The sequence below is a fragment of the Fusarium vanettenii genome (assembly GCF_000151355.1).
Source record: "Fusarium vanettenii 77-13-4 chromosome 7 genomic scaffold NECHAsca_22_chr7_11_0, whole genome shotgun sequence".
Classification (NCBI taxonomy): domain Eukaryota; kingdom Fungi; phylum Ascomycota; class Sordariomycetes; order Hypocreales; family Nectriaceae; genus Fusarium; species Fusarium vanettenii.
Genome location: NW_003315863.1, coordinates 535,251 through 550,222, shown reverse-complemented (window position 1 = coordinate 550,222; position 14,972 = coordinate 535,251). Strand labels below are relative to the sequence as shown.

The following is a 14,972-nucleotide window of genomic DNA, read 5'->3' as shown; positions in this document are numbered from 1 at the left end:
TGACTCTATATCCTCTTTTCAGAGTGCGGTCACTTTAAAAACGGCCCCAAAAGCACTCGCAATACTCCCTTGGCAACGGGACTTAGAGCCACAGCGCCAATTTCAACCCTCATCCTGGACAGCTCAGCCACCAGCCTGATCACATCTAACCCAATTAAATTAGGGAGCCACCCTCCTACATGCTCAATGTGTGCTTACAGCATACAGAAAATGCGCTGTTTCCGCCTACCTGCAGTAGCAGAGACACCTGGCGCGGAGGTTCAGGTACAAATTAAGGCCTGCCCCCAAAAGGTTGAAACTCGAAAACACCCACTCTGCAAACCTGTCTACAAGCTCCTCTCTCCTCTAACACCAGCGACAACAGATGCCTGATTACAGCGGAAACTGCCGCAATGACCTCCCTGAAGCTCATTAGACTTCTCATTGGCGCATCTCTCTTTGCCCAGGCTGTGGCCGGCCCTGGTGAAGACTTTGCAAACAATCTGTTCTCTGACTTGGGCCCGTGCGTTCCTAATTGTTCCCTTCATGTACTATGATGGGTTTTGTACTGACAACACTCGCGATAGACTCCTCGCTCTCTTTGGTGAGCGAGTTACAACTCAGTTCCTCAGCCAGGCGACAGGATGGGCTGATAACATCCTTCTCGCAATGGCACCCCTCGGTATCATCACCATCATTGTGAGCGCAATCCGCGTTAGTGGGCCTCCAATTTTGAAAGCTATTATCGGAAGAGCAAGGGAAAGTCGCGCAGTCGCCGAGGCTGAGTTGATGTCTTCGACTTCAGGCGAAGTCTGCGAGCTCTGGAGTGGCCAGCAAATCGTACGAGTCATGGGTAAAGGGCCTATACGAGAGTTCATCATTCTTTTTTCCAGAAGAACCCAACGACAAACAACAAGGCAGCGCAGTTAACCAAGCGAGCTCGGTGGGCCAGCGTGACCTATGTGTAATGAACCTTGAACAAGACTCGGAGAAGTACTTCGACATTGGTCCGCTTTGTCGTCCGCATTCAAGTCATGGTCTGGTCACTAATGAATCTTAGAACTTGAGCAAGAGAGATTGGATGCAAATGACTACAAATCTGTACGAAAGCAACCTGTCCACGTCTCTGTTCCCGAGTCGACTGGCGAGCCTATTCATACGACACAAGAAGACGATTTCATCGCAGTACACATAGACGGTAGCCAGAGCCCCCATCTAAATACCCATTCATCCACGCAATCTCGATCAGGCATGCAATCAGAACCGAGCACACAATCCCAGGAGCATTCTCTTCCCAATGACAAAAGAACTCTCATCTTCCGCAATACAAGCACACACACCCCGAACCTAACACTCAATGTCGGTAAACATTTTCATCACTCCACGCTTCAAGCTCTCGCTGCGGTTGGCGTCATTCTTCAGCTGGGAGTCATCGTTTACTTTAGTTTCATCACCTACTTTCCGACACTGCGCTGGCGTAAAGACGGCGAACAGGTCGAAAACTACGCTTTTCCTTGTACGATCGTTGGAACCATTCTCTTGGTTTCAGGAGTATTTGTCTGCGGCAACATGGTTGAGAAAAGTACGGATGAGACCAAATATCGCCCCAGGGGCCGGACTTGTCAGCTTATTTGGTTGCAAAAGTCCGGCACAGTCAATGACCAAACATTCAGTTCCTTCGCCATCACGCCGGCAAAGCATCAAGAGGTTATCACAACCTCCAGTCGAAGCGAAAACTGGCAGGCTGCAAAGGTTGGCTCAATGTTCGACGGAACCCTCGGTAAGAACAAAAGCCAAGAGCCAAATCAGAATGGCAACCCACTACTTTTTTTGGGTACAACCGGCCATGAGATTACGACCTCACTCGCGGCTTTCCTTGCCGTTTCTGGTTTTGTGCTGCAATTTGTTGGCTTGCGAGGCATGCATTGGTCTGCATCAGTGGGCCAACTCATAGCCACCTTCATCATGACAATCATCAGAGTTTCTATCCGAAAGAACCTAGCAGTATTTCCGAAAAGTCTTTCCCTTCACCCTGAGCACGAGTTGGATTGGTTGGCTTTGACGTTATGGTCCAAAGATGATGATGATTCTTGTCTCATGAGTTCTTCTTCTTCAACATCCGAGGTGAAAACAAAGGATGGCCATGACGCTTCCTGGCGGGAAAAGACCCAGAGCCGTGACTGGATGGACGCTTTCTGTGCAGATGAGGAGTTGCTGTCCTCAAGAGAGGATCACAGGCTGAAGTCAATGGCCACGAGAGACGGTATAGACCACCAAAAACCCACTTCTACCACTCACAAAGTGGTACAACTTAGACGAGACCTGGGAAAGCTCGCCGATTGGCCGAGCGTGGCTTCTCAGGAAGCGATTTCGACTGCTAGGGCTATTGAGATCGCCCTTGATGAGCTATCCGGGACATTTGAAGAAGATCTCAGACAGTGCACTGGAGGTTTCTCTTGGAGAATGCGAATCGGGGCCAATTGGGTTGACTTCCATGTAGAACAATCGGGAAAAAAGTGGAAAGCGCTCGCCGACGAGATTGACGCCGCACTCTCGCTCTGGATCTACCACATCAAGTGCACCAACCACCCTAATAGCTTGGCCCCAGAACCATCGACAATGAAACATGACGATTCATGGCTTCGAACAAAAGGGGAAATACCAAAGCGCAGCCTACGACTGCTTGGTTCGTCATCTAAGCGTCTCGAACAAGATCTCCGTTGGTGGGTGCCAGACCAAGAGCTTCTGTCCGTCATGCCAGCCGAGACTGGGGTAGATGCAGCAGAAGCCCCCTCGAATGGCTTCGAGTATGCCATTGGATGCTGTCATTTCCCACCTGGTACCCAGAGGCCTGTATTTGTTCTCAACGACGGCAACGCACAGAGGCCAGCGGCCTTGGCGATGGAAACATATGACTCATTGCAGGCACTGTTGGCTCAGCACATCTTCTCGCACTTCATGTTCTCGTTAGCAAACACGATGAGCAAGCCTATACCCGAGCAAGCCACCATGAAACTCGCTGATCCCAGCATCGAGGCGGACAGTCTTCGGTGGAATGAGTTCTCTCTTCACCATGATGCGATTTCCAGGCTAGCGCAGAAGATGCAGGTTGTGGGCTTTGGAAGCCTAGAACGCGTCTACTTAAGTCTGATACCACCATTGAGCGCAGCAAACAAACTTCCCGAGATCGAAACGGTAGTTCGGTGGACTCAACAGCATGCCGCGATTTATGAACAGCGAGGGGATTGGACCGAAGTCTCTGAGACTTACCGATGGTTCTTTAGTAGGGCGAGGTGTTTCCCCGAAAGGCGTAATATCAGCAACAAGGCTACTGCTTTGTTTTTGGCTTATCGCTGCCACGTCCGTTGGCTTTTCGAGACAGAAAAAGAGAAAGGTCTGGACCAAATGTTGCGTCGCCATGATCTGGAGGAACTTCTGACCGAGCTTAACAACGACTGGGAGCGCGAGAAATACGATGGCCTTCCTCCTGACCTTCACCACGTCCTGGACATGTTTTGGGACGTGGGGAAGTTGATTTTGCGGGGATCTATCAAATTGTCAAATCATTTGAAGAGGTTTCTGTGTTTTGGCGCTCTCCATCGAGAAGTTGTGGAAGACAGATTTTCCGGTAAACCCACTGGTCAGAAAAGGAAATACATCAACCACCAGGACATCCTCGGGCTGGCACCCCTTCACTATGCTATGATGTACTCATTTCACTTGCACCTGGACGTTTTGGTAGCCAGTGGCGCCGAAATGAGCGCCACAGATATTCACGGAAGGACTCCATTGCATTACTTGTGTCGAATAGACATGACCGATTTTGCCGACGACATGATGAAACAAATGTTGAAATGGGGCGCGAGGATCGACGTCCAAGATGTCGATGGGGTCGCGCCATTACACCTTGCAGCATTACACAACTTGGAGAGCCATGCTCGTCTTCTGCTTGAAGCTGGGGCGAATTTCAACTTGGCCGACAAGACTGGGTACAGTCCATTATTGTGGGCTGCTCGTGGAGGGGCTATTCAAGTGGCTAAACTGCTGCTGGAGAGGCTGGGCGAGGAAGGACTTGTCGAAAAACTTGAAAGGATTCGCGACGATCATGGGAGAACCACACTACATGTTGCTGCCATGTCAGATCAATTCTCATTCATTGAATGGCTAGTATCTTCGTGTTGTCTGTCCACACTTATGCAAGCAAAAGACGACTTTGGCAACACACCGATCCATCTAGCTGCTCAAGCCGGGAAGGAAGATGCTGTCAAGCAACTTCTACACCTCGGGTCAGACACAGGAGGTTGGAATTCATTTGGAGAATTCCCCATGCACTTGGCCGCGGTAAATGGGCATACAGAAACTGTCCGTATACTGTTGAATGCTAGTGGCGGCGCTGCGGACTTGCCAACTGATGAAGAGGGCCAAACTCCGCTTCATCTTGCCGTGGTCGTTAGACACAAAGAAACTGTCGAGTTGCTTCTCAGTCTCAAGCCCGATTCCCGAAGGATACGCGATAGTTCTGGCATAACAGCTCTCGACCATGCAGCAAGCGAAGGGTATAACGACATGATTGATCTGCTGTTTGAAGATAAAGATAGAGAGAGATACGACAACGACATGACACCGCTTCACTTTGCCTCCCAAGGTCGCCACATCGATACCGTCAAACGGCTCGTGGAAAAAGGTGTATCTGTCAACTCGCTCGACGAAAATGATCAGACACCGCTTGATATTGCCATCAAGAAGGGTTACCGGGAGATTGTCAAGTTCCTCCTTAATCAAGCAGATGTGCGATTAGAAGACAAATGCGGGAACACATTGCTGCACTTTGCCGCCAGAGAAAAAGACATTAACATTGCCCAACTGATTCTTGAGATCAAGAAGGGAGAAATTGATGTCAATTCAACAAATGGAGACGGAGATACTCCTCTTCATCTTGCAGCAAAGAACGGACACAGGGAGATGGTTGATTTTCTTGTTGGAGTTTGCAAGTGTGACAAAACACTGCGCAACAATAACGGATACGGGCCCCTCGCTATTGCCGAAGAGGAGGGCCACCAGAATGTAGTTGATTTGCTGGTTAACAATTTTGGTGTCGAAAGGCATGAGAGTGGTGAGTTGGACGAGAAGAATGAGGAGGATGCACCTTAGCAGGTACTTGAATTGTCAGGAGAGGGCATGAACTTGTATGTCACTTCAATGTGTGTATGATCTCCATCCTCTTAGAGTGCTTTATGAGAAGAATGTTAATCTAACGTGTGACGAAGAAATACATGAGTCAGGCTCCCGTGACGTGGTTGACAACAGCTGTTCCTCCCTTAGCGTGTGGACGCAACTCATCAACGAGCTCTTCAACAACAAGGCCAGATATTGAATGCAAGCTATCACATCTGGACCTTAAAGTAGCTATGGTTCGCCCAGGCACGGGTTGCCGACCCCCATCGCTTTTCTCTCATCACCACACAATGAGAGGAGGAGTAAAAGAACCAAACATAATACCTGACCTTACACAGCTTGGTCCCATTGAATCAGTCCTGCCGTAGGTACATGGCCCGCGGTTTGCCCATCAGGCCAAAGTCTCAAGTTTGCCTCAACTTCCGCCTTTGAACCAGCCAAGTACGATCTCTATAGCTTCCTCAACCTGTGATGGGCTTCATGAGAATGTCAAAAAGCTGAGAATAGCAGCGGTTAGCTTCTGAGTCTTGCAGAAATGGCCAGGGTCGCCGTCTTACCCATCTTTCAAGATCCGCCTCGTTGTTCCGTAGATCTGCGTACTTCTCATGCAGACGCTCTGTTTAAGCAAGTCAGTCAATCTCATCTCTTCCAGTGTGAACACGGATGAAACGAACCTGAAGTACGATAGAGAACGCGATCAATAGCCGCATCACCGCTGAGGGAGTCGAGGAACTGGTCAGCCGCGTGGTCGTCGCCAACTTGGCTGATGAGGAACATGACAGCTATGTGATGTTAGCATCTCTAGTGACAGGAGCTATTCGTGGCTTCACTCACACTCCTGGGGATAGTCGTGGTTCTCCAGCCGCCTACCACACCCTTCAATGGTCTTCTTGAACGTGTCTATGGCCTCAGGATTCGGTTCTCCATCTGTGACTGTAAGAATCAGGTGCGGCCTCTCAAGTACACCATTCTTGTCCAGTTGACTGTAGACCACAGGCTGCAAGACCTTTTGCTCCAAGTTGGTTCCGAGATTCGTACCGCCAGATGGCTCAAATTGAATCTGTGCATCGATCTGGTCAGCTTTGAGGTCGTTGCCATGATAATCGCTGTTGATGAAGCGCAGGTGAGCGCCTTTTCCGTCTGGAACGAGGCGAGTTGCGATGCTGGACATGCGTTGAACCAATTGCCTCATGGCATGCATTCTTGTTCCAACCACGTTGCCTTGGTTGTCGTGGATTTCAGCACCCATAGAACCGCTATCGTCTGCAGCAGGCTCAGTGATTGTCAGTTGACCGGTATCGTAGGAGAACGTACCGCAGTAGAAGACGGGCTGATATAGAGCCATCCTGACGAGTCCTTTGATCTGCTCCGGCTCCCTGAGGTGGTTTCTTGGGTCGTCTTTGAGCTCGACGGCCTTTTCGGCCACCTTTTGCAGGTAGTCATTACCAGGGGGGAAGAACTGGCCGAGGTCGCTGTCTCTAACGTAGTCCTCGACTCCCTTTTTGAAGTCATCGACTGTCTGGGGGTTGCCAATCTCCTAGTCTCGCGTGTCAGTCGAGTCGTCACAGTGGTGGAAGTCAGACACTTACTTGAGCGAGCTGCTGATCTGGCTGAGCTGAGCCGATGTGATACAGGTTGGACACGACGCCTTTGACGACGCCCTCTATGAGGCCGCTATTCACGTACGCCAGTACAAACAGGACAAAGCTCACCAGCAGGTTGATGAGCTCCGGGAGGCCTGGCTGCTGCTGGCCAGGTGGCAGGGCATACTTCTGGATGGCAGGGACTCCGGACATCTGGGCTAGCGACTTGGCCGTCTCTCCCTTGCTGTTCTTGGCCTGTAGAGAAGCGCCGGCCTCAATGAGCATGCCGACAACAGCAGGGTCCCGAGCTTGGGTGATGGCCACCATGAGAGGGGTCTCGTTGCCCACCTCAGGGCTGGTTAAATCAACCTTGGCGCCATGGTCGAGCAGCAAGCGTACGACCTCGACTCTGTTGTTTCTCGCATTGGCGGCACCATAGAGCGCGGTGGTGCCGTTGCTGCTCTTGAAGTTGGGAGCGGCGCCTTTCTTAAGGAGAAGCTCGACGACAGCTGGATGGCCAGTCCTGGCTGCGGCCATGAGGGGTGTGAAGCCCCCAGGTCCTTCGTCGTCAATCTTGGCACCGCCGGCTAGATACCTGTCTAGCTTGTCCGAGGTGAGCAAGCCCTTGCGGGCGTCAGTGTGGATGGTGTTGGCCATGTCAGCTGTTTGAGAAAGGAGGGCTATGAGCAGTGATGAGGAGTGATCGGGGTAGTGAGAAGCGATGAGGAGGAGCTAGTGAGGTCTATGGTTACCAAATGCATTAGTTATATATACATACATCCAGACAGAAATAGGGAACTTGACAAAACACGACTTTGCGTCCATCTCAGGCCGTTGAGCTGGTGTATGCGTAGCAGGTCGGCATGGCCCGTACCGAAATCCTATGCGAGGTACCTCATAGTAATTGCGTCTAAGGTCTCATCACATGTGTCTTGTTGTCGTCATTGTTTATGTGTCACTTTCCCTATCCAGAGGCCAGCCAGCCACTATCACGAAGAACGTATTTCCCAAGACAATATTGAAACCCAAGGCCGCATGACACACTTCATGCATTTCAAAAGGGCCGGTCAACGTCTTTCCCGGTGTGGCGGCCTGGTCCTCGGCTAAAATGCAACCTGGTCTTGGGTTGCATCCGCTCAGCTGCTTACATGCTGCTCGACACTTCCGCATCCGGACATCCCGGACGCAAGTCAGAGACTAATAAGGTTGTGTACGAAATGTAGGTGATATGTGAGGGACATTTTTGGCTGTTGAGGCGGTACGCGTCACTTGCGCCATCACCTCCTCCTTAGATGGCTGTTCATCACATGCTTTGTTTCTGGGGCATCATCAGAAAATACCTGATGTTCAGGAACTATGGCTATCTGATAAGTGAGTATGAGGAATGTACTGTCGCTTCACTCGTCTCATTCATGAATAACCCAGCTTGACCTGATGGAACGCTCCGTTGCGAATGATCGACCAAGAATCCATGTTATGCGACATGAGACTCGTTGACAGTCAAGCGAGCTAAGGAGCGTCTTCTCTGATACTGTTGATGGCTCTCCGCCCCTGTAGCCATGAAACCTTTGCAAGTAGGATACGACTATGTGTAAGCAAAGCATGCGTGTATTGAATAGAGAACTACAGACTGTTCACGCAACTGCACTAAACTATCACTCCAAGTAGCCGGCTACCGCGCTTCGCCCTCGCCAACTAAGCTGAACCCAAACTACAAAGCTCAATTTCTCCATCCATGTACATCTATCAGCACCAGCGGGGTCGGCAACCCCCATAGACGGGAGGAGACATGTATACATAGTTTCCGCCACCGTAGCCGCCGCCGTAGTTCCAGTAGTTCTGGATGATGCCGTAGTTGTTACCGTACACATCCCCCGCCTCGGCCTTGGTGGCAGGGACAAAATCACCATTCTGGATAGAACCCAGGGCGGCGCGAGTGCCGTCCTTCTTGATGTGGTCGATGGTGGTGCCTACCAGAGCAAATGCCTCAAAGCTACCGGTCTCGACATCCTGGGAGACGATGATGCTAGTCACGGAGTCGTCCCAAGTGCCCGGAAGGGTGGATTCTAATTGAGAGTCTGTCAGTCTCGTCTCGGCGTGCCGTATCTGGGGCTTCACTTACCACTCCACTCTCCAGACTCAAAGTCCCGGCTGTGGACATGCACACTCTTGTCTTGGCCGATGAAGCTCACAGCCAAAGCCTTGTCAGTCGAGTAGGCCGAGATGGGCGTACCGACGGCGGCGGAGCCAGGAACTGGGAAACCCTCAGTCCACTGGTTACCCTCTTGGTCGTAGTTGATGCTCTTGATGACACCGTCAGCTCCCTGATAAAATACCAGGCTGGCGCTGTGGATGTTTGCGATGGCGAGATGGCTGTCCGGGTGCACAGTCACGTCGATATCACCGAGATCGGCATCATCCCACTCCTCAGAGTCAGAGTCGAACTCGCTGGCCCTGATCTGGTCATCCTGGTCGACATACAGAACAAAGACCTGCTGTGAGTTAGGGCAAGTGACCTATTCACCGTAAACACGTTACTCACGTTCTTCTCTGATGCGGCATACACAGCCGAGGAACCATCTTTGACGTTATCGGCAATCAAGCGCTGGTCCTTGAGGTCATCTCCATCATAGATCTTCTCGACAAGACGACCTGCCTCAATGCTCAGGAGGACAAGGTTGCCGTTGCCGAGAGTGATGGAGCCTGCGGAGCGCAGCACACGGACGATGGTCTTGACTTGGCTGCTCATGGTGATTGAGGTTGATGCTGAGATTGATGGAAGTTCTGTTGAAAGCGTGATATATCGAAGCTCTTGTTGTTTGCCCAACTTTCAAGCGACGTCTTATCCTTTAAATCAATACAAGATACCCCTCTGATATTCCCAAGTACACTCCCTCTACTTCCACATGCTTTGGGATGGCTATGCAAAAGACGATCCGTATCTATGTGGCGTGGCAAATCCATGTTTACCAGCAGGTAGTTGTGCTAATCACCTGTAACTCCATACCCATGCGCTTCAGCCGCCGATGATGGAGGGGGGGCTTCTCAGCCAAGCCTCGTAAATGATGATGCCATTTCTTTCTCTCCTTTGGGTATATGCCGCTTGCAGGACGAGGTTACAGCACGAGGGTGCTCCCGGCAAGAGTATGGCTGGCTGAACTGCTGTTGACGAACTAGTTAGGCTGCAGTTGTCAGAAGATGTCCTTATTGGCTCACAAAGTACCATGATATGTGAGTAAAAGGCAACACACCCTCCAATAATGTTGATACGTATCACGTCGGGAGCTCACCGGTTGCCGTGGGGTCCGGGAGCCTGTTGCCAAGCCTGTACACTGCTGGATCGGGGCTGGCTACATTATCAAAACCGGCATAGAAATGTGACATCCATATGTGTTTGGGTGGGATGAACGGTGCCTCTCAGCTCGTTGCCAAGCGGCTGACGTGGAAACAAGGTGGGCTGTGTCTGGCAGCGGTTGGCGGCCCGGCCCGTGCCTAGGGTCGCATTTTGTTCCGCATGTTTCCTGCTGCATTCCAATACGGCATATGAACCATCATATGATCGACCTACGACGCTTTCAGCTCCCTTCGGGCGGTAGATCTTTTCCAGTACCGGATCTAACAGGAGAGCTGCAGCAAGACATGCATGCATATTATTGATTTCAGATTCGTACCTCTCTTCCCAATGTAGACTTCTCAACTCATTTCACACCTTGACCCTAAACTTCCGCTATGTATTCAGCCGCCAAGGCCGTCGTATTGCAATATTTGGTGTGGTCCGCGCGGGGTTCACCGTTTTCCTGCAGCTCAACGAAACCTTGATGATACAACGATGCAGAATCTGGAAGTTGGCGGCAGACCGAAGGCAGCTGAATAGGCCCATGACCGGTTTTTGTCACAATGAGCTTTGACGTTGCATTGCCAACTACATAGGGGTTGCAGCCCAAATGCCGAAGAGAAGGAGGAGAAAAGCAAGGGGGACAAGGTAGACTGTAATCCGCAACAACAGGAAGTGGTCTTTATCTGCCTCAAGATTCTTGTCACGCTGGGTCAAGACAAGCTTCATTACCGAGTTCCTATCACTGTCATACTGCCCAACGCACCATGGTCGGATCGCTTGTCCCGAAGAATCTATGGCACCCGGATCGCCAGGGAGGAGGAAGCCCCGGGCGAGAGCGGGACAAAGATCCCATCCGGTATGGCCTCAACTCGTTGGATGATTCTGTCATTGGACAGGCTGTCGTGATGCTGAGGTTCATCAAGACCGGAACAGGTAAGCCTTCAGCTTGATAGCCGTGGACCATGTACGCGCTAACACCAGACCTCTGTAGAAAAGGGTGGTAATGGCTTCTTCGTCAATATTCCAGGCCAGGACAAAGCCGTCATCTTCACGGCGGGTCATAACCTGATAGACGAAAACGGCCAACGAACCACACAGCTTAGAGCCTGGTGGAAGGGCGTCGGGACCGGTTGGGTTGACATAGCCGAGAAAGACACACATATCAGCAAAGTCTTTTCGAGCAAGCCCACCGAGGCGTCCGCCATAGACGACTTTGGCATCATCCTGATTCCTAAGAACAACAACCCTCCCCCGCCCAAGACTGCCTTTGGCTTCGCACTCCGCCTTGCTGAGGAGGAGAGGATTGAGGGTGTCTGCAACATCTCAAGCTACTTGACGACCGCCAGGAAAGACGATCCCACCACTCGCAGCACTGGACAGTTCGTGAACCCCATCCTGAAGCAGCACCAGCTCGAGTACCTGGCAACGACTGAGGCGGGCGTGAGTGGCTCAGTCGTCTGGACTGGCTACAACGGCAAGCCAGTAGCTGTGGCCATACAGTAAGAACCTCGAAGCTTTCTGTCTTCCCCTCTCGTAGCTGACCGTAAACCCAGTAACTACGGGCCGAAGCGCAAGAGCCCCAAGTATGGGAGCCGTGGCTCTCGCATCGATATGAAAATGATGCGGGAGATCATGGAGTGGACGGGTGTGTACAAGCGAGCTGTCGCAATCCTAGCTCAGCCGGCAAGGAAGAGTCAACCTACTCCTACGTACCCGCTCTGCTTGAGCTGGTCCGAGACCGACAAAATTCTCCGTGTCCATGTGCAAGACGACACTGAGCCCATCCCAGCCGAGGCCGTCTTCGAGGCTTTACCAGTCTATTCTTCAGCCATGCTACTCGGTGATGACCCCAAGGTGGAGTACGGGTTCGCACAGCCAGACAAGAGGCCCAGCGCTAGCAAGGATGCCCTCCGATGGATCTCATGGAACGTAGAATGGGACTCGGCTAGCTTCGCCAGTTCCCTCGGCAGAGCACGCCTCGCGCGGTGGGAGGTCAAAGGCAAGACGGCACTTATTGCGCTCAATTGGCAGGACTCCATCACTGAGGTTGTGGTCCGCACCGACGACGGCGTCGTCAAGCCGTGGGAGCTCGAGTTCCCCGACAGCGATTACTCGGGTGTCGCGTACCAGAAGCGTGCGTTTGGTACCTTCAAGGTAAGCAGTCCCTTTACGTGGCTCTCCCGTAGCTTGATCCGTTGGCTGATCTTGGCCGCTAACTTGTTCATTTGCAGAATTCTTTCAACAGGTTCATCTTCCAGGATGTGTGATTTGTGAAACGGATCAGGTTCATGGGGCCAATGGGATGTTTTATTAGCACTTGAGCAAGCACATTCAAACAGTCCAAATGGGGCTATTCTATCTAAAATCGCAGTCAGCGAAGTGGTAAACTTGCAAGATCTCCGCAGAGGTCTACATAGTGAAGTCAAATTCGATCTTTCGTCTAGAGAGCTTGTTTGCTGTTGTTGTCCTCCATTTCACCATCAATTATCAATTTCACCGTTACTAAGTAGCTTTCAAAACTAAAAACAAACGCCTTTCTTACATTTAAAACCAAGACTACGTCTTAGTCTTTGTCTAATACTGTGAAATTCTCTAACTCTAATTAGCAGAGCCTAAAAGAAAAAGAAGTTAAGAAGAATAACTACAAGAAGAATAATGGCTCCAACGACATACCATTTACCAAGTCCTGACACCTGATTGTGAACGAGGCATGCATCTGGTCTCTCAGACTCAGCTTGCTGCCTTTCATTAGCAGTTTTCACCGTGTAGTGTCCCTGTTGTAGGTTACCGGCCCGTCTCAAGCGTCGAGCACGCAGCTGCTCATCAGCCGGGGTCAACATGCGTCGGGGCATCTTCTCGTTTAAAAGTGGATGATTTGCAAGTAGGAAAGACTGACAGTGCTCAGGCAGCCTAAGCAACTTCTCCAGGTGTGAGCTAAAATCATTTCTGAGCTGGGCTTACTATATTTATAAGTCAAGAAGGAGATTCACTGGTGCCTCCGGTTGCTGACTGAACGAGGCAGGCGGGACAAAGAGTTATCAATAGATCAGCGAGAACAGAACAGTCACTCAATAGGTACGGGGAGAACACATGCGTTGAATAGAAAACAAAGTACAACTTGCATTGCGTGTAGGTAGCGATCATATACTGGACATTTATCTAAGCAACTCATACCTAATCTGTAATTCAGCGCGTGTTTTGTATTTGCAACAAGATTTGAACAAACGGCTGCTAAGCCCTGAGCGGGCCGAGATAACGATCTAGCAGCGGGTTGACTACAAGATGACAATCGGAACGGAAGAAACAAAGTCAATCCAAATGGATCTATTTGCCCAACTGGCAGCCCATAGCAGGGATACCGAATCCTCCAAGTCCTTACTCGCAGAAACCAACAAAGGGTGGTCACGTGATCTCCCTTCTTGGCATGAATCACTGTAGGGGCGTAATTGCATTTTCCCTCTTGCCAAGAGTGATAACCTCCACGTGGATTAAACCTAGGTGTATTTAATATCCGACTTTATTGGACTTATCTAGCCTCGATTAAGCAAGCACCAGGTAAGCTAGGCTTATAGACTTCCCCTCCTTGTCTCTTTGGCTCACAGTATTCTTTTTAATCTCGCTGTTTCTGGTGATCATCAGGTCAGCGTGTGACGATAGGAGGTTGAGTTACCCTGCAGGGGGCCGACGAACAGGGTCTGAGGTATTAACATATCAAAGTCCCTTTCACCTAGGGAACCCCGTTGTATGGAATTCGAAAAATAGGGTCCTATATGGATATGTCAAGATGATCTCCAAGTCCTCTTTGGTGAAAAACATGATACGTTGACCTCGTCAGTAAGCATTATGTGGGATTCTTCGCTGGTGGAGACTCGAAGGATTCGATGGAGCCGGTCGCTTCCTAAACGGACGCTTCCGGCCTCTATCACTGATTAAACTGTTGCAACCGAGTGCACGGAGGCTGCGCAAGGGCTCTTTTGTGGCGTTTATTTAAGCCTGCTGACGTCAGATGTCAATGTGAGAAATCAGCCCTCCGCTATGATTCGGAGAACTTTGGTGTTGTGATGCAGGGTAGGTGTGTCAAAGACAATCTTCCCGTCTGGAGACGGCGGGATAGGTTATTCTTAGTAGCAATCAGTGTTCGTGCATGTTCATGCACTCAAATGCTACTGAATTCTCTCGACACATGATATTGTCATCTCATGTCCCTCGGCCCTTCGCTTGTCGTGTGATGATCCTTGTAGATAACGACATGGAAGTTTATGGATCAGCCAATTCTCCGTGCTTATCCCCTCCTTATTTTCGCCACAACGCGACCCCGTAATCAAAGCCAAGCGTTGATCCTTGCGTCCGGAAACGAGGTAGGGCTGACTCTTGGCAGCTGAGGTTGCAATCGGCTAGGTTTTGTAACAAGAAGTCCGAGGGAGGAGTCCGAGGCCTGTGATGGTGAAGTCAACACGACCACAATAGTAATATTTTCCCTCATAACTTGTGTTATTGAGTTGGGTTATCATACACCTAGACTCCCATCGTGATATGTCCCTTCTTTCTGGAAAAGACCGTTTTCATCGCTATCGTTAGGGCCATCACCAGCTCGCTCGATCATATGATCCAGGATCCAGCTCCACGCTAATGCAGGGGGCCCGGGATCCAAGTCAACCGAGCCCCAGCCGTTGGTTCATCAAAACCGCAAAACTGGGGATCACAAGGATCTCTGGTGGCTCTACGCCTTACGCTACTGCCAATAGTTGACTGTTTGAACCAAAGTATCTTGGCATGTAGATCAGGCGTTGGAAGGACATGCTTGCTAGCTGTGGCTTTTACACGCCAATAAGCAACTGCAACACCTCGAAGCCAGGAAGCATGCTTAATTGCTTAATTGGCCCGTCGTGTTCCCATGA

General features: G+C 50.7%; 3 protein-coding genes across 3 annotated transcripts; 1 reads left to right on the top strand and 2 right to left on the bottom strand.

The window, feature by feature from the left end:
• Positions 1 to 5,793: 5,793 nt before the first annotated feature.
• NECHADRAFT_45674 (uncharacterized protein) lies at positions 5,794 to 7,394 on the bottom strand (the record flags this gene model as incomplete). Its single annotated transcript, XM_003044398.1, has 4 exons — positions 5,794 to 5,936; positions 5,989 to 6,417; positions 6,469 to 6,691; positions 6,738 to 7,394. 4 exons carry the CDS (start codon positions 7,392 to 7,394, stop codon positions 5,794 to 5,796), a joined length of 1,452 nt encoding a protein of 483 aa, XP_003044444.1.
• Positions 7,395 to 8,483: 1,089 nt separating this feature from the next.
• NECHADRAFT_83163 (uncharacterized protein) lies at positions 8,484 to 9,486 on the bottom strand (the record flags this gene model as incomplete). Its single annotated transcript, XM_003044397.1, has 3 exons — positions 8,484 to 8,803; positions 8,860 to 9,253; positions 9,325 to 9,486. 3 exons carry the CDS (start codon positions 9,484 to 9,486, stop codon positions 8,484 to 8,486), a joined length of 876 nt encoding a protein of 291 aa, XP_003044443.1.
• Positions 9,487 to 10,838: 1,352 nt separating this feature from the next.
• On the top strand, positions 10,839 to 12,341 carry NECHADRAFT_83162 (uncharacterized protein; the record flags this gene model as incomplete). Its single annotated transcript, XM_003044514.1, has 4 exons — positions 10,839 to 11,007; positions 11,066 to 11,573; positions 11,628 to 12,228; positions 12,306 to 12,341. The coding sequence occupies 4 exons, from the start codon at positions 10,839 to 10,841 to the stop codon at positions 12,339 to 12,341; spliced, it is 1,314 nt and encodes a 437-aa protein (XP_003044560.1).
• Between the last annotated feature and the right edge of the window lie 2,631 nt (positions 12,342 to 14,972).